General features: G+C 41.2%; 1 protein-coding gene and 1 pseudogene across 1 annotated transcript in view; one reads left to right on the forward strand and one right to left on the reverse strand.

The window, feature by feature from the left end:
* Positions 1-201: 201 nt before the first annotated feature.
* On the forward strand, positions 202-1,866 carry LOC115150534 (glutathione peroxidase 2-like; annotated as a pseudogene).
* A 1,300-nt stretch (positions 1,867-3,166) lies between these two features.
* LOC115150532 (ubiquitin carboxyl-terminal hydrolase 4) overlaps positions 3,167-24,390 on the reverse strand; it is a 36,541-nt gene continuing 15,317 nt past the window's right edge. The window contains exons 7-22 of the mRNA XM_029693939.1: positions 24,198-24,344; positions 22,425-22,542; positions 20,638-20,811; positions 20,208-20,366; positions 19,846-20,070; positions 17,740-17,823; positions 16,058-16,152; positions 14,212-14,394; positions 13,817-14,040; positions 13,368-13,580; positions 13,108-13,178; positions 12,856-12,971; positions 12,571-12,720; positions 9,930-10,033; positions 8,465-8,553; positions 3,167-5,855 (exon numbers count right to left, since the gene is read on the reverse strand). Of these exons, the coding sequence (XP_029549799.1) occupies positions 5,730-5,855; positions 8,465-8,553; positions 9,930-10,033; positions 12,571-12,720; positions 12,856-12,971; positions 13,108-13,178; positions 13,368-13,580; positions 13,817-14,040; positions 14,212-14,394; positions 16,058-16,152; positions 17,740-17,823; positions 19,846-20,070; positions 20,208-20,366; positions 20,638-20,811; positions 22,425-22,542; positions 24,198-24,344 (2,278 nt within the window). The 3' untranslated portion in view covers positions 3,167-5,729. The remainder of the gene's footprint in view (positions 5,856-8,464; positions 8,554-9,929; positions 10,034-12,570; positions 12,721-12,855; positions 12,972-13,107; positions 13,179-13,367; positions 13,581-13,816; positions 14,041-14,211; positions 14,395-16,057; positions 16,153-17,739; positions 17,824-19,845; positions 20,071-20,207; positions 20,367-20,637; positions 20,812-22,424; positions 22,543-24,197; positions 24,345-24,390) is intronic.

The following is a 24,390-nucleotide window of genomic DNA, read 5'->3' on the forward strand; positions in this document are numbered from 1 at the left end:
ACTATGACTCATTTGTTCCCAATGGAAACGACAAGCTGTGGTCTATCTTGGTTTAGTTATAAAAATCTTTGTCTCTACTTTAGACGTCCAAGGGGTGTCATTATAATTTGTATCGTATTGTATTATTCAAGTGTACAAAGTTGTTTGTCCTGGATAACGCATACTCGTGCGATTTTAATACAAAATATCCCAATATTTCTAGACCGTCCCTAAAATGTTCATGAAGTACCTCCCATTTCCGTGTTGATACCTTGTATAAAAAGTCCAATAGAGCATTTTCGCAGACAGAAGCGGAGAGTGACATTTACGAGGTAAATGGCTGTATGTAAGATGTTCTACGACCTGACAGCAAAGCTCCTTACTGGAGAATTGTTTAATTTCTCGTCTCTTCAGGGTAAAGTGGTGCTGATCGAGAATGTGGCGTCACTCTGAGGCACGACCACCAGGGATTACACCCAGATGAATGAGCTCCATGAACGGTACGCCGACAAGGGGCTAGTGATTTTGGGGGTGCCCTGCAATCAGTTCGGACATCAGGTAAGAGGGGATGCATTTTCTTATCATTCTAAATATGGGCTAATGTCACTGTATTCTCTCATAGCCCCCCCCCCCCCCCCCCCCATCCAGTTTTAGAAAATGTAAGCTCATTTAGGACTAATCCATTTCTATACAATTTACATTTAAGTCATTTAGCAGACGCTCTTATCCAGAGCGACTTACAATTTAAAAACTCTATTTTGAGAACAGCAAAAACAAGTAAAAATGACCCAGCCATTATCACTTTGGATGCTGTAGCAAAGGTAATTGAATGAGTAATTTCACGCAATTCTACTCATTTTGCCATGGGTCGGGAAAAAAATACCAAGGTTGGGCTTCAGTGTCCTTACATGTAGCTATAGGCCTGGTCTCAATTCCTAATGAAGGGGAAAGATGGGCACTATCAATGATGACATTAGATGGTGTCCATCCAATTTATTGAGGGTTCTAGCTATGGCTTTTGACAATGGACTCACCTTGATATTAGGCCACTTTTGGGATCAAACATCTAACACTTTTCTGTACATGTTACATATTCTTCCCATCTACTCCTGCAGGAGAACTGCAAGAACGAAGAGATCCTGATGTCCTTAAAGTATGTCCGTCCGGGAAATGGCTTTGAGCCGAAGTTCCAGCTCCTTGAGAAAGTGGATGTGAATGGGAAGGACGCCCACCCCCTGTTTGTGTACCTCAAGGAGAAGCTGCCATTCCCAAGCGATGAGCCCATGACCTTAATGAATGACCCCAAGTGCATCATCTGGAGTCCCGTCTGCAGGACTGACATCGCCTGGAACTTTGAGAAGTTCCTCATTGGGCCAGCCGGAGAGCCATTCAAGCGTTATGGCAGGAGATTCCTTACCAGCAACATTGAGGGTGACATCAAGGAGCTTCTCAATACAGCTAACTAAACTGTTCCAGTGTTGGTCACACAGAAGCAATGGTGGGGAGTGGAAATCATGTCAATGAGTTTAATGGCTTTTCAAATTATAGAGTATTGTCACACTTTGGGAAATGTGCTTGGCCATAACTAAAAAAATAAACAACTTTCAACAGCTCCCCATTCAACAAATACTTCCTCCTCCTTACAAGATTAGCTTCTGTGTGACAGCAGCACACCCATTATCTTTTCAAATCATGTGCTGTGCTCTCATATGCAAAATGCTGCTGTGTTCTGAACTTTTATTAAATGAAGGCATCCATTGAAACCAAGCCTTTTGTGAGAGGGATGTCTGATGAAATGTAAAAGACTTAACATAAGTTGCATTTGGCCCATGTAAAGCACAACTGTGTTTCAATGTAAGAAGTTGCCCAATAAATGATTTTCCCCTTTGTGTTGTCTGTCTTCAATCTTTTACAGAAGTTTCATGTGATTAATGCTCAGGTCAAATGTGAAAGTGTGGCATGAGCAAAAATTTGCTGTAATTGCCCTTAAATGCTGATCTTTTGTCAGTTAACATTTTCCCCACTTATGGTTAAGGTAAGGATTGGGGAAGGGGAAGCTGCTGATTCTAGATGTGCACCTGAGCCAAAAAGGCTGAAAGAGAAGGGATTTTTTTTCTCTCAGAATAGCCAGGTGAGGAAGTGCAAGTCATTCTGACAGGCAAAATTTGGTTGTTCAGGTTGTCCGGTGAATGACATTCTGAATCATTGAGGCTATAAGTAGGTCAATGAATCATAGCAGGATTACCTCGCCAGTTCCCATCTGGAACACAACCAAAAAAGGCTACCAGTGTGGTTGTGTGAACAGGCAGTAGATTTTGAACTTTATTTTTTAGAATTTATAGCACCATTTGAGGGGGGGATTTAAATGATCTGAGGGAGGAAATATCCTGATGTTTAAATTTTTGTCATTTAGCAGATGCTCTTACCCAGTGCAATTTACAGTTAGCATATTAATCTTAAGATAGCTAGGTGAGACAACCACATATCACAGTAAGGAAACATTTCCTGATAGATGTTTATTTGCTTAGATGCTTTGAATGCCATTTTAGTTCATTCAACGACTCCAGGAAGAAATTCTGTAAAAAAAACACCAAGGAAATGGATGCAATTTCAGGTTGCATCACATTATTGCCTAAGGATATGGTGAATAACTGTATGTACTTACGCAATACACTAATTTAAGCAAGAATGTCTGTGATGCAATAGCTCGTTTTTTCAAATTCTTACTGTTCTGAAAAGCAACCAGCCCAAACAAGACACCCTTTTAGCTTCCAGTCTTTATTGTATTTTCATTCCAAGTAATTCTCCATTAAAAATGTATATTGCAGATATTGGCAATATGATTAACACTAGAACAGTTATGTACCTATTTTTGAAATAGTGTGATTATTACAGTGGCCACTAGCCAGTACCCTGCCCTGAACCTTAGTAACTGTTACTAGCTGGCTACAACCCAGTACTCAACCCTGAACCTCAGAGACTGCTGCCCTATGTACATAGACACAGAACACTGGTCACTTTAATAATGTTTACATACTGTATTATAGTCATGGCCCATTCTATATAACTACTGCTGTACACACCTTTTCTATTCTGATACTGTCTATACACCATTTATATATATATATATATATCATATATTTATATTCCGGACTCTGACATTGCTCGTTATATTTTTTAATTTGACTTTTTTGGATTATGTGTATTGTTTTGCTTGGCATTACTGCACTGTTTGAGCTAGAAACATAATCATTTCGCTGCACCTTCGGTAACGTCTGCAAATTTGTGTATGGAAAGAAACTTTGATTTGATATTTAGATCTATTCAAGATATTTGACAGCAAATTGAAGCTCAAATGGCTAAGTTTCTCATGAGGATTGTAAAGAAAATAAACTTTAAAATCAAATCTGTTTTGGACATCTAGATGTCTTTTTAATTTGCTATAGAATAATAATTACAGATATATAAAGATTGTCTATTCATTGGCATAAATATGGTTATATTAATCATGTAATCATCTTAGGAGGGCATAATCAGAAATGGACTGACCAGCAAGTATGACATCTGCAGTCCCAAAGACATTTACATGCTGTTGTGCCACATGGAAAAAGACAAATGCCATAGAGCTAAAATTTATCTTACGGGAAATTGATCCATGAAGTAGTTACTGGCAGAGCCATATACTGCACAGCTCCGGTTACTGGTGTCTTGTATGAACCTTTACAAGACACTTGGCAACGTAGAGAAATATTACGCTAAGGTCAGGGTGTTGAATCTGGGGTAAGTGGTATCAGAGACACTGGTTCCTGCCATCATGTATTGTGTTGCCACCACTAGCCCTCGCAAGCTGAACAGCTATTACTGAAGACTACTACTACTACTCAATGGGACACATTAAAGTGTCAGTTAAGAATATAGAGCTACGTAGCAACAGTCCAACAACATACAAGCAGACCAATTTGTAGGAGTCCTTGTTCCATCCATTGATGAGCAAGCTGTCACGTCACCAACATATTTTATTTAACAGCTGATTGGTTGTCTGAAAGTCCATTGGTGGGAGAACACAGATGCCTGCAGTCCTAAACACACCGAGGACGCCTTTAAGTTATTGCTGTCCAAATTCTATTTAACGGATAGGCGCCTTATGAACAGCAACAATTTCAAGTTTCATAAATTTAGCACCTCTTTCATACACATCACATTTTGCATCAAGCAGTGTGCTTTTAAGAAAAAACAAAAGCAATTTCAATGCAGGACTGTAATACCATACAGAACAGGTAGCCTAAGGATAAGTCATAGCGGGGCAGTCGAGGGGGTCCATTCAGTCAGCAATCAAATTTTCTTTGAAAGTACAGTAATATTATCCAGAAATGTACGAATGGTCAGGGCCTCACCACATGTCGTACATATTTAAAATTCCAGATGTGACTAAAGTAAAACTAAAAGTGCCTCCTTTTTAAACAGGTTGCAGGATTAAAAGGCCGCTGTTGCTTTTGTGTGATGAGGGGGAGCAGCACACCTTTATCAGGATGAGACTTCTCAGAGAGAAAGGGGTACACTACCCACAATATTTATTTGGACAGTGAAGCAAACATTTGTACATTTGGCTCTCTACTCCAGTAAATACTACACTTTTGACTACTTTAACACGCTATAAGTGAATTTGTGCACTTGTGGAAATAAACTAGACTCAGTGCTTTCATTTCTAAATGATAAAACAGATCTACGAAAAAAATCACTCAGTGTCATTCTGTACTGTTGCCTCATGAAACATTTGATCTCAAATCCAAAATGCTGGAAAATAGAGCAAATTTACATATGTTAGCTTCACTGTCCAAATAAATACAGAGGGCAGTGTATGAATGAGAGAGTTAGCATGTTGGGCTTCATAAAGAGCAGGCGCTAAGGTCTGACTGAACTCATGTCTATGAAAATAAATAGCCTCTGCCACGGCTTACATCAAGACCCAGTAAACAGGACCTTGATCAATTAAACACTATCTACTGTGGACACAGGCCCTGCAAGCCAACCCAGAGGAAGACTAAAATGAGAGGGCCTGAGTGTGTATGTTTCTGTGAGTGTGTGAGGGAACACATCCAGTGTGACTTTCTAACTGGATCCATTCACAGGAGGTAGAAGGTCACAGGATCCATCAGTGTCATGTGTTGAATTGTGTGCATATCTCAATGTTAAATACAACTTTGCATAAATTCACCCCTGCACTGGAGGGTTATCATCACAGATACCACTCAGAGACAACTCAAGGACAGGTTTCTCTTTCCCCCAGTCCGTCAGTGAAGTTGGTACAGTTCTTTACGATGTACAATTTGGAACACTTTGGTAAAAACAAGATGCTCATTTGGCTTTTTTATTTTGTACCTTTCTAGTGGGTAACAGAAAAGTTTGTGTTAATAATACCTATGCATTTTAGGGCACATCTAACATTCTGTTTGTCCAGTGAGAGGATTCTTTGCCTCCTATTCCCCTTATTATTTCCAAACGAGTAAACTAGGTTTCATACATCAGCAGGCCACCAGCTCCGGGAGGAAGTCTCGCGGGTCACGCATCCAACAAGGCTTTTGGCTCTTTGTGACGATGTATGAGCAAAATAAAATAAAACACAGGGCTGGGGGGAGTTAATAATATTGACTGAGAAGTCTTATGTCACTGAAGTAGCTTGGTGTGTGCATCAAAGTATCTCTTTTGTCATTATTTTTGCTTCAGTGCATGTCCCTGAGCATCAGCGCTGCTCAGTTGGTATCCATGTGATCAGCTGCTTCAGCGGTGGCACCCCCCAGAGAGGCAGAGGGCGAAGGCTTGGCAGGGACGTCACCCACATCTCTGCGTTGGTAAAATAGCACGTAGGCTGCTTTTGTCTGTGAAGGGGAGAGGTGGGGATAGTGTTACACTGCAGCAACACTGACAACACCAAAGGACAGGAAGTCAATGGGAGCTTTCATCAATGCTGACGTTATTAAATAATAAACACTGGACACATGGAACAACAGACTGAGTATAACAAACATTAGGAACACCTTCCTAATATTGAGATGTGTCAAGTTGGCTGGATGTCCATTGGGTGGTGGACCATTCTTGATACACACAGGAAACTGTTGAGCATGAAAAACCCAGCAGAGTTGCAGTTCTTGACAAATCAGTGTGCCTGGCACCTACTACCACACCCTGTTCTTCTTCCGATGGCATTGAGGAGTACACCACATCAGTCATTGGCTTTATAAGTGCATCGAGACTGTTCGTACATACCCCAACCAGAAGCCATGGATTACAGGCAACATTCACATTGAGCTAAAGTGTAGAGCTGCTGCTTTCAAGGTGCGGGACTCAAACCCGGAAGCATATAAGAAATCCTGCTATGCCCTCCGAGGAACCATCAAACAGGTAAAGCATCAATACAGGGCTAAGATTGAATCGTACTACACCGGCTCCGACACTCGTCTTATGTGGCAGGGCTTGCAAACTATTACAGACTACAAAGCGAAGCACAGCCGCGAGCTGCCCAGTGACACGAGCCTACCAGACAAGCTAAATAACTTCTATGCTCGCTTCAAGGCAAGCAACACTGAAACATGCATGAGAGCATTAGTTGTTCCAGACGACTTTGTGATCACGCTCTCCGTACCCGACGTGAGTAAGACCTTTAAACAGGTCAACATACACAAGGCTGCGGGGCCAGACGGATTACCAGGACATGTGCTCCGGGCATGTGCTTAACTGACATTTTCAACATGTTCCTGATTGAGTCTGCAATACCAACATGTTTCAAGCAGACCAACATAGTCCCTGTGCCCAAGAGCACGAAGGCAACCTGCCTAAATCACTATAGACCTGTAGCACTCACATCCATGAAGTGCTTTGGAAGGCTGGTAATGGCTCACATCAACACTATTATCCCAGAAACCCTAGACTCCCTCCAATTTGCATACCACCCAAACAAATCCACAGATGATGCAATCTCTATTGCATTCCATACTACCCTTTCCCACCTGGACAAAAGGAACACCTACGTGAGAATGCTATTCATTGACTACAGCTCAGCATTCAACACCATAGTGCCCTCAAAGCTCATCACTAAGCCAAGGATCCTGGGACTGCATGGCCAGGAGGACCAAGCACGCCCCCATTCTCATTGACGGGGCTGTAGCGGAGCAGGTTGAGAACTTCAAGTTCCATGGTGTCCACATCACCAACAAACTAGAATGGTCCAAACACACCAAGACAGTCGTAAAGAGGGCACGACAAAGCCTATTCCCCCTCAGGAAACTAAAAAGATTTGACATGGGTCCTCAGATCCTTAAAAGATTCTACAGCTGCAACATCAAGAGCATCCTGACTGGTTGCATCACTGCCTGGTACGGCAACTGCTCGGCTTCCGACCACAAGGCACTACAGAGGGTAGTGCGTACGGCCCAGTACATCACTGGGGCTAAGCTGCCTGCCATCTAGGACCTCTAAACCAGGCGGTGTCAGAGGAAGGCCCTAAAAATTGTCAAAGACTCCAGCCACCCTAGTCATAGACTGTTCTCTCTACTACCGCATGGCAAGAGGTACAGGAGTGCCAAGTCTAGGACAAAAGGGCTTCTCAACAGATTTTACCCCCAAGCCATAAGACTCCTGAACAGGTCATCAAATGGCTACGCGGACTATTTGCATTCTCTGTCCCCCAACAACCCCTCTTTTACGCTGCTGCTACTCTCTGTTTATCATATATGCATAGTCAATTTAACTATACATTCAATTATCCCAACCAACCAGTGACCCCGCACATTGGCTAACCGGGCTACCTGCATTGTGTCCCGCCACCTGCCAAACCCCTCTTTTATGCTACTGCTACTCTCTGGTTATCATACATGCAGTCACTTTAACCATATCTACATGTACATACTACCTCAATTAGCCCGACTAACCGGTGTCTGTATATAGCCTCACTACTGTTATTTTTCACTGTCTTTTTATTTCTTTACATACCTATTGTTCACCTAATACCTTTAAAAAAAAATGTTTTATTGCACTGTTGGTTGGAGCCTGTAAGTAAGCATTTCACTGTAAGGTCTACACCTGTTGTATTCAGCGCACATGGCAAATAAACTTTGATTAATTTGATTTGATTCAAAGGTGCTTAAATATTTCGTCTTGCCCATTCGCCCTCAATGGCACACTTACACAACCCATGTCTCAAGGCTTAAAAAAAACCCAACTTTCTTTAACCTGTCTGCTCCCCTTCATCTACACTGATTAAAGTGGATTTAACAAGTGACATCAATAAATGATCATAGCTTTCACCTGAATTTACCTAGTCAGTCTGTCATGGAAAGAGGTGTTCTTAATGTTTTGTATACTCGGTGTATAGCTTTCAAACGGGTAATAACGAGTCCCACGTCATAGAAATGTATATACATAATCAGATTTTCTAAAAAGCCATATACAGAGTTACACATGAAAGTAAGGGTTGAGGTGGCTCACTCACCACAATCTGATCCTCTGAGGCAGCTGAGACACTGCTGTCATCAAAGTAATGCCACTTCCCATCAGCTTTGTTCTTGCCGTAGGCTGTGTCTGCAGGTACAAGATATTGGAGGAACATTATAAAACTATGGTCATGGTGGACTAAAGTTGAGCTAGGATGAATATCTGATGAACTGGTTTCCACTAGAAGGCCTGGTTAGTCACCAAACAAGAGCTTGGCTAAAACACACGAAAAGGTTTGAGCAAATCGAAATTGACATCAAAGTTGACACTACATGAGTAAGTGGGAACAAACAGACTAATTAAATACTGATGATTATAAGCTCAGTTTCCTTAGAGAAAAGGCAGCCACCTTATCTGTTAACATACATTCTGCATAGTTGACCTGCTTCAGGTTACCAGGTACTAAAACAAATACCTATGTTAGCAGATAGTAGTATTCAAATAACAGGAACAGAGTGAATATAAAAAGAACAATGGCCTCGGATCACCTGCAGTTAAACCTCCCTTTCAGCAAACTCTTCTCTGTTTTCTGTTTTCCCAGCATTGCAGAGCGATTAACAAAAATGTCGGTTATTTTCGTTTTTAAACTACATTTTTACATTTTAGTCATTTAGCAGACGCTCTTATCCAGAGCAACTTACAGTAGTGAACACATTTCATACCTTTCATACAGGGGACTGTGGCTCAGTTTAATTCATTTTTTTCTTTCTATGAGTTCAATGCACAATTTCTCCAGAGATAAATCAGATCAAGCCCAAACTGTGCGATGTAGTATGGAGTTGTAGTTTCCAACAGGCCAATATTCTACATAGTTTAGCGCAGGTAACATGGTAATTAACTACAATGACCATAATCCATTGCCCGCCTACTTGTTCGTCTGTGGACAGACACAGAGGGAGAGAAGAGACAAACACATGCGATCGAGAGGGGTAGAAAGCAGTTGCTTTGCGAGGCCTCTACCTGGAGATACATTATCTAAGTGATCAATAGATGGTATTCAGCAGTCATAAAAGTATGCCTTATTTACATTGAAGAACTATTAAATAAAGTCATCAAATAAAACAAATGTAAAATACACAACTGAAATAGAATGTGACTAAATGATGGTTAATAAGTGATAAACAGTAATGGGCAGTTACTACCACCATGGGACTTTTATTAATTGTGTGATTCTGTGTTACAGCACTTAAATGCACTATGCATTATGTGGGTTAATGTTACATTTTTGTTCAAACCGAAACCCGCGATTTTTGAAATAATCGAATCTGAACCGACCTCAAAAAGCACTAATTGCTCAGCACTATTTCCCAGGTAAACAGTAATTTGAAATGTAACAAAGTGAGAGCTGATTGTGTCATTAATGTGAGTGGGGTAGGATGCGTGTACTGTGTATCTCATTATCTAGGTCTGCAATAAGGATGGACCTGACCAGGGTGTTGCTAGCAGAGGCAAACATTACTCACAGTGGCCTCCTCCCATTCCTCCATAGTGGTTGGAGACTGCTATGAGGTCATAAACATAGGGGCCGGCCTTGGGGTCGCACACAAACTCAGACATGTTCAGGTCCCTGTGTGGAGAGAGAAGACATGTCATCAGCAAAACCTGCCTTTTACACCCATAGACAATAACTTAACTGACAGCTAGAAACATAAGCACAGGGCTGTACAGAAAGCCATTTTTTATTATATCAAATGTGATTCATATTGGACATGTCATCAGCACTGAACCCAGTGTGGGGGGGACGATGGTCAGCCAGTACTACAGCTGATATGATGGTGAGAGGGGTGAGGTACAACAGATGGCTCCGTCTGTCTCAAACCTCCTCAGTAAGCATGAGTCAGGTTCTTGGACGCAGCAGTGGTTGTCTATGTCAGCAACATTTAGTTCTACTTCTTGCTGGATAATGTGACTCAGAAGGGGTCAGTGAAAACAGGGAGGCTCCCAGGCATTCAGCGAGACAACCTCCACACAGGTTGCTTTTATACCACGGCACAGCATTTCACTGGCTTCATGTCACCACCTGGGGAATAACTTGGGTATTCTGCTAATGGCAAATACATTTTTTTTTAAAATGGTTTAGTTGAAAGGGCTTTTTTGTGATTGTGAAATTTCCTTGTGAGCAGTTATTACCAGATGTAATTATAACCATATATGCTCTTTGTCTGTTGGAGCGTGACGTCAAATTCCCTGACAGTTTAGACACACTTCACAAATATGTGACCATGATTTCCTCAAATGGACAAAGACCTTTTTCTGACATATCTAGCAAACCAGCACCCTCTAGTGTAAAAGCTGTCAATACCGTCGGTCCATAAAAGTTGACTACAAAATCAAAAGGATGCTTTCATAATTTGACCTCTCAAAGTACAAAGAATAAAGAGCACAGACAATGTCCCATCTTAATGTGAATAATTTATGAATAAGAGTGGTTTAAAAATCAACAAATTATCACTGAATCTAAAACAAACAAATGTTTTACTATCTGGTCCAAAGAGCAGAAAATACAAGAGAGACTATATAGGTGTCCATTTTGATAATATACCTGTTGATCCAGCCAGTACAACACGTATTCTTGGTGTTTTGATTGATGAATTGTCATGGAAACACAAAAACAACCCCCAAGATCAGCAAAAATGCAGGGATACTTGGCAAAATTAGATATCTCATAAACAGAAGCACTTCTAAACATTATATGGGCCAGCACACCATACCAAACTACTATTAAATCGGTCACCTGCAGAAACACTCTGTAAGAATAATAACATCTGCCAGTTTTAGAGACCATTCTAGGGATAGGCATTTTACCTTTTTGTACTGTTCGAGTACGGGGCAGATTTTTTATCTGCGTACTTGGAAAAAAACAAAAACGTGTATAACAGAATAAAATAGTGCGAAGTCATTTGGATCTCGGGTCTGGAATAGTTTTTCTCAAAGAGTGATCATTTGAAACGGCAAGTTGAAAGACATTTGTCAGGGTTACAAACCAAAATGTGTCTTCTTTTCAATATACAGACATTCAATTGAGTTTATTGTGCCTGTTCCTTGGAATTTCTAAATAGATGAACAATTCTACATTGAACACTGCATGGGAATGAATTATGGCCAGGACATCTGTGTGGTGAGTATGAATGATTCTGCTGAAAATATGCTCAGTCTTTATCAAACTAATGTTTTTGATTATTTTTATTGTGGAACCTTTATGTTGTTTGGGGGGGTGCAATTATTCCAAAACTGATACAATCATAATTCATCCCCATGTTGGAACACATATTTCCCTACTTCAGTCAACCAGTCCATTTTGAATTTGTAAAACTGTCGTCATTTGTCAAGGAATGTAGCTTGTGTATCCCATCAGTTAGATTCATTTTATAGGCATTTATTTCTGTAGGCGCACACAGCACGCATGTGTATGCAGCATTCGGAACACAATTGAGTGAGTCGGACATGGAGGGGAAAGGGAATTTAGGGAGCAGAACTTTGTGATGCTTAGCTTACTTATTGCTGTGTCCCGCAAACGCACATGTACAAATGGAACACTAGAGTCAAAGCAAATTAAAGTTGTCTTCAAGACAACATTGACAAAATAGTTTCAGTATGTTTTTTAAATATCTGGTAAAGATTGAGTTTTGACTTGGTTTGAATACTCGGATTACTTATGCCCCTCCCTAGACCATACTGCACATGACTTTAAAAAAATGAGAACTCCTGAATATTTATAAAATTAACTCTTAAAAGTTGCCCCCTTTTTTTTACGGCTTTTTAAAATCAGTTTACCCCCTTTCTTCTAATTCACCACCACATATAAACTCAATAAGTACTCAACAAGAAACAAACAACATCTACGTCACCCACATTCAACAACCAATTCTGAATTACCTACAGAGGCTCTATGATCTGGCACTCACTCCCAACTGATTTTGCCAAGCTATCCCCATCATTGTTTGAAAAAATTCTAAAAAAAGAGGCACCTACTGCCCATCACAGTTTTATATCCCCAATTGCTGGACTTTTACAAACTCTTTCTATGTGTGCAAATAAACTAAACTAAAAGAGGACACATATCGGTCAGAACAGTTCCACCTCTTGGCATAGTGCTGTCTGTACCTGACAGGGAAGTCCACCACAGTGTCCAGCTTGTCCCTCCAGCAGCGGTTGTAGGAGAAACGCTTTAGGTGGACCACCAGGATGCGAGGCAACGACCACAAGTCAAACTTCTTTGTGGCTTGTTGGTGCTTCTTACAGGTGGGGCAATACCTGTTAGGACAAGGTGAGGCATCGTTGATATCAGTGAAACAGACAAAAACACACAAAACGACATTATAAAGTAGTGGTTTCAATGATTTAGTGAGTAGAGTAATGAAGGCCTGTTTCTCTTGCGCCAGGTCTCACCATGGGTCATGCTCTCCTAGCGTCTCCATGGTGGTGAAGAGCTCCATACATTCCCTCAGAGCCACTGTGGCTTTCTTCTTCTGGGCCTGCAGCATGCTCTCGTGCTTCTCATAGGCCTACAATACACACAGAGGATAGAGGACTGAGTCACACAGACAGATACACACTGTATAGACAGACTGGCATCCCAATTTTGACATTAATAAAAGGGCTTCAGGTCAACCTAACCAAGTCAACTGAAACTGTACTGACCTCTGCTTCCTGATCGTCGTAACACAGTTTCTTTGTGTCCGAGTCCCAGTCAATCGCCACTGTGGAATGTGCTATGGAGGAGATGAGGTTTGGTCAGCCCTCAACACACATCGAAAGCCGGTTTTCTAATGGCAACTCAACCAACATATTTTAACCACCTGACTTTAACTAAAAAAGTTTAAAACATTTATTTCAAGACATTTTCTCTTCTTGTAACTGGTCAAAACACTGAAAAGCCAGAGGCAAGACTGAATACTAACTATTGAGTTTGAGGAAGTTTCCGTCACAAGGCAGTGGACTGATGTTGGCCGTTCCGTAGGAGTTGACCATGCTGAAGGAGAAGAGTTTGGGCGGGGTGCTGGAGCACAGTTTGGTTTTAGGGCCATTCTCCAGGTCTGAGGCTTCCTCCTCCTCCCCCGACTGTCCGTTCTCTGGCTCCGGGCTCACCTGGTGATCCATGGCCTCCTCCTCACCTGGAACCAACACACACACACACACACACACACGTCTGAAATCTCAATATCGGATTGACACAAGCCATGTTAGCCCGTGGCAATTAAATATTGCACTTCTACATGAATGCAAAACTAAAATGTGCTTAGTACACATAATTTATCATGGGATAATAACGAAACCAATAGGTGTATGAGATGTAAATAACTGCTGCCTTTACTGCTGCTGGGGCACTCGGTTCCATGTTGTTGCTTACCCTCACACACACCATTCCCGTTGGACCTGTTGGAGGTCCCGGAGTGGTTGCTGCCGTTGCTGGAGCTGCAGGACGGCCCTTCTGACAGGGGGCTACCACTCCCTGCAGTGTTGTGATTGGAGGATGTTGCGGAGCACTCAGCTGCCAGGCTGCAGCTGGCCGAGGAGGCAGAGGCGTTCGCCCTCCCCTCACCAGTGGAGCTCTGAGCGCGATTCACGTAGCGCCTGGAACGGGAAAACAGTGGGTAAATATCGCACGTTAAAGTTTTGCCACGTGCTATTCCCACATTTAGCACACTAAGTACATGTTCAATATCTCAAGTCTATTTGCTGCATACTGTACATATGAGCAGAAGTGGAAACAAAAGCAGGCCCACAGACAGACAGCGTACCCACCCAATCCTCTCCAGCACCTTCTCGTAGAGCATGTCAGCGGCCAGGTTCTGCCGGGGAACAGTGATGAGGAGGGGCTGGCCGAACAGCATGGTGCCCGTGGAGCCGCCTGTGTGTTTGGAGTGGCGCTCTCTGAAGTACACAGGCAGGTTCATCCTCTCCCTGTCCTCCTCCGCCACCTCATACCTGGACCACAAACATGGAGAATGATACAGTAGCACACTTAGGGTGTTCCTTTTTAATGATTTTAACACATTTTGTATCTGTGGTGGATACTGTACAGTGCCTTCAGAAAGTATTCATACCGCTAGACTTATTCCACATTTTGTTGTGTTACAGCCTGAATCCGAAATGGATAAAAACAAAATGTTCCTCACCCATCTACACACCATAACCCATAATGACAAAGCACAAATGTTTTGGAAAAATTTGGAAAATGTATTGAAAATGAAATAGAAATATCTAATTTACTTAAGTATTCACACCTCTGAGTTATTACATGTTAGAATCACATTTGGCAGCGATACCCAGAAAGACTGACAACTGTTAAGTCTCTAAAAGCTTTCCACACCTGAATTGTAATATATGTGCACATTATTATTTTTTTAATTCTTCAAGCTCTGTCAAGTTAGTTGTTGCTAGACAGACATTTTAAAGTCTTGCCATAGATTTAAGTTAAAACTGTAACTAGGCCACTCAGGAACATTCAATGTTGTCTTGGTAAACAACTCCAGCATATATTTGGCCTTGTGTTTTAGGTTACCGTCCTGCGGAAAGGTGAATTTGTCTCCCGGTTTTCCTCTAGGATTTTGCCTCTGCTTAGCTCTATTCCGTTTCTTTTTATCCTAAAGAACCTCCTGACAAGCATACCCATAACATGATGCAGCCACCACCATGCTTGAAAATATAAAAGAGTGGTATGCTGATGTGTTGTGTATTCGGGCCATCAAGTTAATTTCTTTGCCACATTTTTTAGTTTTACTTTAGTGCATTATTGCAAACAGGATGCACTTCCTTCTTTTCACACTGTAATTTAGGTTAGTATTGTGGAGTAACTAAAATGTTGATCCATCCTCAGTTCTCTTAATCATAGCCATTCAACTCTGTTTTAATTGGCCTCATGGTGAAATCCTTGAGGGGTTTCCTTTCTCTCCGGCAACGAAGTTATGAAGGACACCTGTATCTTTGTAGTGACCGGGTGTATTGATACACCATCCAAAGCGTAATTAATAACTTCACCATGCTCAAAGGGATATTCAATGTCTGTTTTTTTGTTTTTTTACCCATCTACCAATAGGTGCCCTTCTTTGTGAGGCATTGGAAAACCTCCCTGGTCTTTGTGGTTGAAATTCACTGCTCGACTGAGGGACCTTACAGACAATTGTATGTGTGGGGTACAGAGATGAGGCAGTCATTCAAAAGTCATGTTAAACACTATTATTGCTCACACAATGAGTCCATGCAACTTAAGTGACTTGTTAAGCAAATTTTTACTCCTGATCTTATTTTGGCTTGCCATAACAAAGGGGTTGAATAATTATTCACTCAAGACATTTCAGCTTTTAATTCATTCGTAAACATTTCTAAAAACAAAATTCCACATTTACATTATTGGGTATTATCTGTGTAGCCCTTAGTGACACAACATCTCAATGTAATACTTTTTAAATTCAGGCTGTAACAACAAAACGTTAAAAAGTCAAGGGGTGTGAATACTTTGAAGGCACTGTAAGTGGTTATTCTGTAAACTAATTTCCCTGGGACAATAAAGATACTGTTTGACGTCTGCTCATACCCAACCACTGTTCAATATGTTATCTTCCAGTGCAAGAGAAGAGACCAGGCTTACACAAATATGTCATCTTTCTCCATGATTTGGTTGAGTCCGTCGTCTCGTCTGTAGATCTTGTGGAACCGGTGATTGTAAACATCAGCCACCACCATCTAGGAAGACAGGAGGGAGCATTTATGGTTTCCTCTCAACTGGAGTCCCTTCATCAGACCCGTCAGTGGGACAAAATGTTATCCTCACAATTGAAAAAAGGCTACAAAGCATTAAATCATTTTAACTTAATCTACACATTTACTGGCCGATAGGGTTGGGTGGTATCCAAATGTTCATACCGTTTCTGTACTATACTGGGGTATATAGTATTACCGGAAGCTATCCTTCTTTTTTTTGGTGTGTGAATTTCTCTAGTCTGGGCACCCGTCTTTAGCTAACGTTCCACTCCTTGCCACTCCATGCCATTGCCAAAGAGACTGGCATTTCAGCAATCTCAACATGTAATATGCAGCTGGATATACGGCAGAGTTGCTCATTGGTTGTTAGAAATAACATTAATATTTTCCATGGCAACATGTGGAACATTAAAAATAGAATTATAACAATGTCAAAAACAAATATTTAGCTGTCAGATGGGCAAGATGTTGTATTTTGAGGCTTAAAATCAATGCAAATAGGTTTTGTGGTTGGAATTGCAATATGTATTTAGATTGAATTACAAAAAATCTGGAGTGCTAGAGTGCGCTCTGGGCGTTTGTAAATTTAAGAGTGCTGTCAGATTGTCCATTCGTAAATTCAGCGTGTTTCGCTCTCGGAGCTTTCAGAGCACACACTGGACGCTCTGGCCGAGGAGAAGGGTTGATCCGAGAGTTCTGACCGCACAAAGAGAGTCAAGCACCCAAGCTAACTGGCTAATGTTGGCTAGCTACTTCCAAACACCTCACTCTGCCAATTTTACTTGCCCTAGCAGAGCTGGTTAAGCTGTTTTCATGTTATCCATAGCATTGGGGACTGTAGCTGTGGTGCTGCCAACAATTTAATTACGCTTTTTTGCCAACGTTTACTGACACCGGCCATATTCAACAGGTGTTGAGCGTTCGTAAATTCATCAGTTATTCTGCACTCTGGCACAACTCAGACGAGAGTGCTCTGAAATCGGAGTAGATAGCCGGAGTGAATTTACGAATGCACCCTTAGTTTCAGAATTTAGACGTGCTGTGTGGACAAACAAAAAACGGTTGCTTAGCAAACCTGATACCTCTTCTGTGGAGAGTAACAAAAAAAAAAGGTGATATAGTCCAAATATTTGGATAATCATTGTGATTGGAGAATAGCTGAGGGTTATCGAATCCGGATCAACTCTTCTGATCTCCTCGAGCTCATTAATGATAGAATATATTTGAAGATGGCAGAAAGGCCAGGTCTCTGTTCGCTAAAGAGACTGGTAGTCAGGCTAGAATGTCTCTGCTGTAACCAAGAAGCTTGATCTTAACATGAGGCGTGGATGCCCCAAATCCCCCCTATTTAATTTTTTTACTGTATTGAAATTTTGAAATATATGCCAGAGTATCGCCAAGCCTACTGACCGATAATTTTAATCCTATCAAGTCACAACAAAAATGTCATCATGAGCACACAACCATAAAGGACATGTGTACAAATGCCAGGCAGGGACTGTAAAAAGAGAGTCTAAAAGTACAATGGCCCTTGTTCAGCTAGCAGCACATAAAGGGTAAAGCTCTCACATTCTCAGCAGGGATTCCAGAAAGCCGGGACAAGGCGCTGCACAGGTCTGTCACTGAGCCAAGCTTGGGGACCACTACTCGGTACTGGAGATGAGAAAAAAAAGAGATGAAGAGGGAGAAAGAGAAGGATGGAGAGAGACAAATATTTTGACTTAAGACACATAGATGGTATGACCTCCGTCGGTGAACCGCGGTCCACTCTGAAATCGAAGGCATCACGGCAGTATGTACAAAGACCACTCTGTTTCTAGGTCCCCATTAAAAAACTGGTCTGGTTTTGAGAACCACCTCAATGACTCAATGAGTATATGCAAATATCTTATTTACTTTGCAGACCTCATCGCGAAAACAGAAACACAATAGGGGCACCTCAGAACATGAACCATACACAGACACTATATTTTAATGATATTCAACTAGCCCAGGTTTAAACTAATGAATGTTTTGTCTGAGGCTGTGCTTAAGAATATTATTATGAAATGTACACTACCGTTCAAAAGTTTGGGGTCACTTAGAAACTTTTGAATGGTAGTGTAGATGGTCCACTAAGAGTATCAGATACCTTGGCATTCTAATAACACCCAGCCACAGGGATATTGTTGGAGAGAAAATGAAACCCTTTCTTCTAAAAATGAAGGACTTTGCTAGATGGTCAAATATATATATCTCATTATGGGGTAAAATGTATTCTATTAACATGCTGGCACCTGTAATATCCCTCTATATATCCCAGATTATTACTTTGAAGATATTTATAGGCATGTTCTAGATTTTCTTTGGGGTAACTCTCAGCAGTTTAGGTATAAAACATATATTTTTTATATAAGCCAGTCTTCCCCCAAAAAAGGTGGATCTGGTCTCCATAACTTCAGGAAGTACTACTTTCAATGTCAAACATATCAGTATTTGGTTGCCATGTTGGAAGGGAGGGGCTAAACCAGGCTGGTACCATATTTTGACCTGGCTTGGAATTTTTGGCACAGTAAGACCACAACTGAACAATCACCCCACTGTTACAAACACTAGAACCTTGTGGGGTAAGATAAAAAGGGACCTTTATAAATCTCCTCTGTGGCACAAAAAGAGTATCCTAATTGGATGTAATACATTTTTGAGGAACAGAATAAATTATCGGTTAGATCTATTTGATGAGCATTCTAAGCAACTCTTAAGCTTTACTCAAATTACTGAGAAATATAAGCTGCCACATAATGAATATTGGAGACACCTCCAGCTACAAAGTTATTTGTCAAAATGGTTGGGAAGCACCCTTACCTGTCCCATCGCCAGCCCAATAAAATAAATAATGTATAATCTGCTACAGGAGGAATTGTCTGATCCTTTAAATAAGGTTAAAGTACAAATGGGCAAAATATTTGGCTCTACATATATCCCACGAAGAGTGGAAATCATGCATGTCTAATTTGAATACTATGTATAAATAAATTCAATTGGACTCCAAAGTTAATACCAGAAGACCGATGTTGGAGATGATGCCTCTAACACACATATACTCTGGTCATGTCCAGCGCTAAGAGATTGGTGGAATAATATACAACAAGTTGATTTTGAGGTTATTAATTAATTAAGAACGTTCCTGATCACAGTAAAACTGTATATGTTAGTCCTCATCTTCAGCTGTTGAGCCTATGTTTTCACTTCCTTTGAAAAGAGATGGCTTATCCTGGCCATCACAACAGCTAAGTGCTTACTCTTAAGGCATTGGAAGAAAGAAGATCCCCCTCCCTTTGATGAACGGGCCAGTACCATAGCACAGCTGGCCGGCTATGAGAGTTTCTTACTTGCTTCTGGATAAACTACTTTGAATATACTTGGGGCCCCTTTCATTGCTTGGTCAAATGGGCCTTAAAAGGTGAACTGTATCTAAAGTAAGTTTATAATGGGGTATAGCAGTGGTGCAATTATTTATTAGTTCTCTTGTTTTTGGTGTGTCTGATATCATTGTCTGGTTTTATATTACTCTGTGTTTGTCATGTCCTTTTGTGAAATCCTTAATAAACAAACAAATATTGTTATAATAATGACAGTGTAACTACATTGAGGGGGAAAAGCAGCACCCATCCAGTGTATGTGTGTGTGTGTTACCTGCGTGGGTCTGGACTGGGGGTCGATGCGGACCAAGAACACCTCCATAGTGCGGTCCTTCTTCATGGGCAGAGGGAGTGTGAGGTAGCAGAATGGGTCAAAAGTCACAGAGATCTTTGCACACTCTGGACACACCAGAGTGGATTTGAACAGGCCATGGAATATGTCCACGATGACTGAGTCATTGCGCAGGCGATGATTAGTCCATGCTTCCTTAGCTACAATCTGTCATTCAGAAGGGGGGGGGAAAAAAACTGTTAAGAGATTTGTACAGAGGTGATCACAAACATAATAGGACTTAATGACAATGCTATGGGAAATCCTCCTTTCTAGCATCACCAAGATTGTGTGCGTATGTGTACCTCGTCTGGCCGCCCCCCTGCATCTTGCAGGGCCAGGTAAGGCTTCTTTTTAACGCGGTTCAGGTCTTCATGGAGCCCGTCCATCAGGAAGGCCAGCAACTCCTGGGAGTCCTGCTGCTGGTACCCTGAAAACTGGGGGGCGAAGCGACCCACTTGGGTCTGAGATAGAGGGGGAACACAGGGTGGAGGTTAGCAGACTGTGCAGCTTGTTAATCACACGTGTTATAGTAATTGTGACAGAGTGTTTCATGCTCATTGCTGTCTGCAATGAGTTCGTAAATTAGTAACTGACTATTGGATAAATCTACTGGTAACTGACTGAATTGGAAAATCTACTGGTCAAAAAGAGGATGAGGAAGGTGCACTACAAGAGGACTACATTGCAGTAACCTATAGAAATTCAGTCTCATGTATCCGTGGTGCTGCTCACTTTAAAGGTGCGGGGAGCCACATAGCTGCTGCGGCTAAGCCACATCTGCTTGACCAGGTCTGCGTAGGCCTCTGCGATCTCCCCCCTCATTCCTAATGGATTCTCCCGGTTGATCTCCGCCTCATACTGGTCATTCAGGAAGTACTCAGTGAGAGGGCACGCGTTGCTCAGGCACTGCAACAAAACAGTGAGGTGAATAAAGGGGAAATATACAGCTCAAACCTTGTTTGGTGTGTGTGTGTGTGTGTGAGAGAGAGAGAGAGAGAGAGTCAGAGAGCCTGTCTAAGCCTGAGAGTCTGTGGCCTGCTCTTCCACACCATCAACTGATTTAGAGAGGTAAGTACAGCTCAGTGTTAGACAAGGGACAATTGGATGTCTTAGACAAGGGAAATATGCTCTATAGCACGACATTTCCTGAAACATAAATTAATAGTCAGGCGTTAATTTGCTTAAATCACTGATCCCAACGGGAGCTTATTAGAGACTGGCTTCTATTTCCTTAAAGCACACAGCTTTTGCTAATTTGCATAGTTAACTGAAGAACTGTAATATCCTATGCTTTATGGAGTCGTGGCTGAACGAGGACACGGTTAACATAAATCTAGCTGGTTTTTGTATGCATCGGCAGGACAGAACGGCAGCTTCTCGTGAACTCGAGGGCACGTGTCTCTTTGTTAACAACAGCTGATGTGCAATCTCTAATAATAAGGAAGTCTTGAGGTTCTGCTTGCCTGCTCACACCAACTCATTCAAGGGTTTTTCCTTTACATTTACCATTTTCTACATTGTAGAATAATAGTGAAGACAAACTATAAAATAACACATATGGAATCATGTAGTAACCAAAAAAAAAAAAGTGTTAAACAAATCAAAAGATATTTTATATGAGATTCTTCAATGTAGCCACCCTTTGCCTTGACAGCTTTGCACACTCTTGGAATTCTCTCAACCAGCTTCATGAGGTAGTCACCTGGAGTACATTTCAATTAACAGGTGTGCCGTGTTAAAAGTTAATTTGTGAAATGTCTTTCATTCTTAATACATTTAAGCCAATCAGTTGTGTTGTGACAAGGTAGGAGTGATATACAGAAGATAGCCCTATTTGGTAAAAGACCAAGTCCATATTATGGCAAGAACAGCTCAAATAAGCAAAGATAGTCACTGTGTACTTGTTTCTCGTGTGACTATTTATATTTTTTTATTCATCTTTAAATCTGCATTGTTGGAAATGGACCTGTAAGAAAGCACTTCACTGTTAGTCTACGAAGCATGTGACATAAAATTTTATTTGTTTAATTCCAGAACTTTAATAAATGCATTTCTTTCCTGCATTAAATGTGTTAGCATTTACACACTGTCAGGGTTGGGGGAGGGGGGTGTCTTTACTCCCGAAGACGTTTACTGTTTTTGTGCTTGCCAGTTAGCTAGCCGTTCTCAGCTGTTAGCAGTTTCTTACTGGAGATAATAACGGATGATTGCCATAATTTTTGTGTCATTACGGAATTATTTAATGTAACAAATCAAACATTAAACCAAGTAAACAATTCATGGTAAACTCGTAAACAATTCATTTAGACTGGTGTTTACTTATTTGAAAAAGGCTTTTATTTGCTGTAATGCGTGCCATTGCCAAGCTATTAAAAAAAAAGGCACAGGCGGCTATGGACTGAGTTTAATTTAGTTTTACAGGACCCAATAGCTGCTGTGGAGTCCATATGAATTCTTTGTGCAGTATAAGCTAATGTGAGTTTGCACACAGACCTTGTGTTTGTGTGTGTGTGTGGTACCTGGAGAGCGGAGTTCATGAAACAGGTGTTGCCTAGGTTACTGAGACCACAGAGGCCAGGTTGAGATGGTGACTCTCTGTAGTTGTAGGAGGAGCTGTATGAATTGTAACCTCCCAATCTGTAGAAACAGTAAGGTTGAGTCCAGTGTTTAACAGGTCAAACATCAATGGATTGTACAAATATTCCGAAACATACACTATCGGTCAAAAGTTTTAGAACACCTACTCATTCAAGGCTTTTTATTTTTACTATTTTCTACATTGTGGAATAATAGTGAAGACAACAAAACCATGAAATAACACATATGGATTCATGTAGTAACCAAAAACAAAAGTGTTAAACAAATCAAAATATATTTTATATTTGAGTCTCTTCAAAATAGCCACCCTTTGCCTTCAGGACAGCTTTGCACACGCTTAGCATTCTCTCAACCAGTTTCACCTGGAATGCATTTCAATTTAAAAAAGTTTATTTGTGGAATTTCTTTCCTTCTTAATGTGTTTGACCCAATCAGTTGTGTTGTGACAAGGAAGATAGCCCTATACAGAAGATAGCCCTATTTGGTAAGACCAAGTCCATATTATGGCAAGAACAGCTCAAAAAAGAGAAACAACAGTCCATCATCACTTTAAGACATGAAGGTCAGTCAATACGGAACATTTCAAGAACTTTGAAAGTTTCTTCAAGTACAGTCACAAAAACAATCAAGCGCAATGAAACTGGCTCTCATGAGGACCGCCACAGGAATGGAAGACCCAGAGTTACCTCTGCAGGAGAGGATAAGTTCATTACAGTTACCAGCCTCAGAAATTGAAGCCTAAATAAATGCTTCACAGAGTGCAGGTAACAGACATCAACTGCTCAGAGGAGACTGCGTGAATTAGGCCTTCATGGTCGAATTGCTGCAAAGAAACCACTACTAAAGGACACCAATAAGAAGAAGAAACTTCCTTGCGCCAAGAAACACAAGCAATGGACATTAGACCGGTGGAAATGTGTCCTTTGGTCTGATGAGTCCAAATTTGAGATTTTTGGTTCCAACCGCTGTGTCTTTGTGAGATGCAGAGTAGGTGAATGGATGATCTCCGCATGTGTGGTTCTCACCGTGAAGAATGGAGGAGGTGTGATGGTGCTTTGCTGGTGACACTGTCAGTGATTTATTTAGAATTCAAGTCACACTTAACCAGCATGGCTACCACAGCATTCTGCAGTGATACCCCATCCCATCTGGTTTGCGCTTAGTAGAAATATAATTTGTTTTTCAACAGGACAACGACCCCAAACACACCTCCAAGCTGTGTAAGGGCTATTTGTCCAAGAAGGAGAGTGATGGAGTGCTGAATCAGATGGCCTGGCCTCCACAATCACCTGACCTCAACCCAAATGAGATGGTTTGGGATGAGTTGGACCACAGAATAAAGGAAAAGCAGCCAACAAGTGCTCAGTGTATGTGGGAACTCCTTCAAGACTGTTGGAGAAGAATTCCATGTGAAGCTGGTTGAGAGAATGCCAAGAGTGTGCAAAGCTGTCATCAAGGCAAAAGGTGGCTACTATGAAGAATCTCAAATATAAAATATGGTTACTACATGATTCCATGTGTTATTTCATACAATGTAGAAAATAGTAAAAATAAAGAAAAACCCTTGAATGAGTAGGTGTTCTAAAACTTTTGACCGGTAGTGTAAATGGGACTCCATTGACTTGGTCTGACTGGCTAGTGATATCCCAGTGACTGCATATTGTGACATAGTGATAAAAAGACAGTTTGCTTGCCTATTGCCAGAGGAGGTGCTGTTGTTCAGTGTATAGCCAGAGTTGCTGCTGCTGTCCCCATTTGTTACTGTTGAGGAGATGGTTGCCGACGAGTTGGAAGAGAGCTTTGGAGAAGTAGTGAAATTCCTGGATGTAGCTGTACTGGATCTGAATAACATGAACATAGACTTACTGGAAAAGTTTCAGACACATT

Source organism: Salmo trutta, chromosome 16 (assembly GCF_901001165.1).
Source record: "Salmo trutta chromosome 16, fSalTru1.1, whole genome shotgun sequence".
Lineage (NCBI taxonomy): Eukaryota > Metazoa > Chordata > Actinopteri > Salmoniformes > Salmonidae > Salmo > Salmo trutta.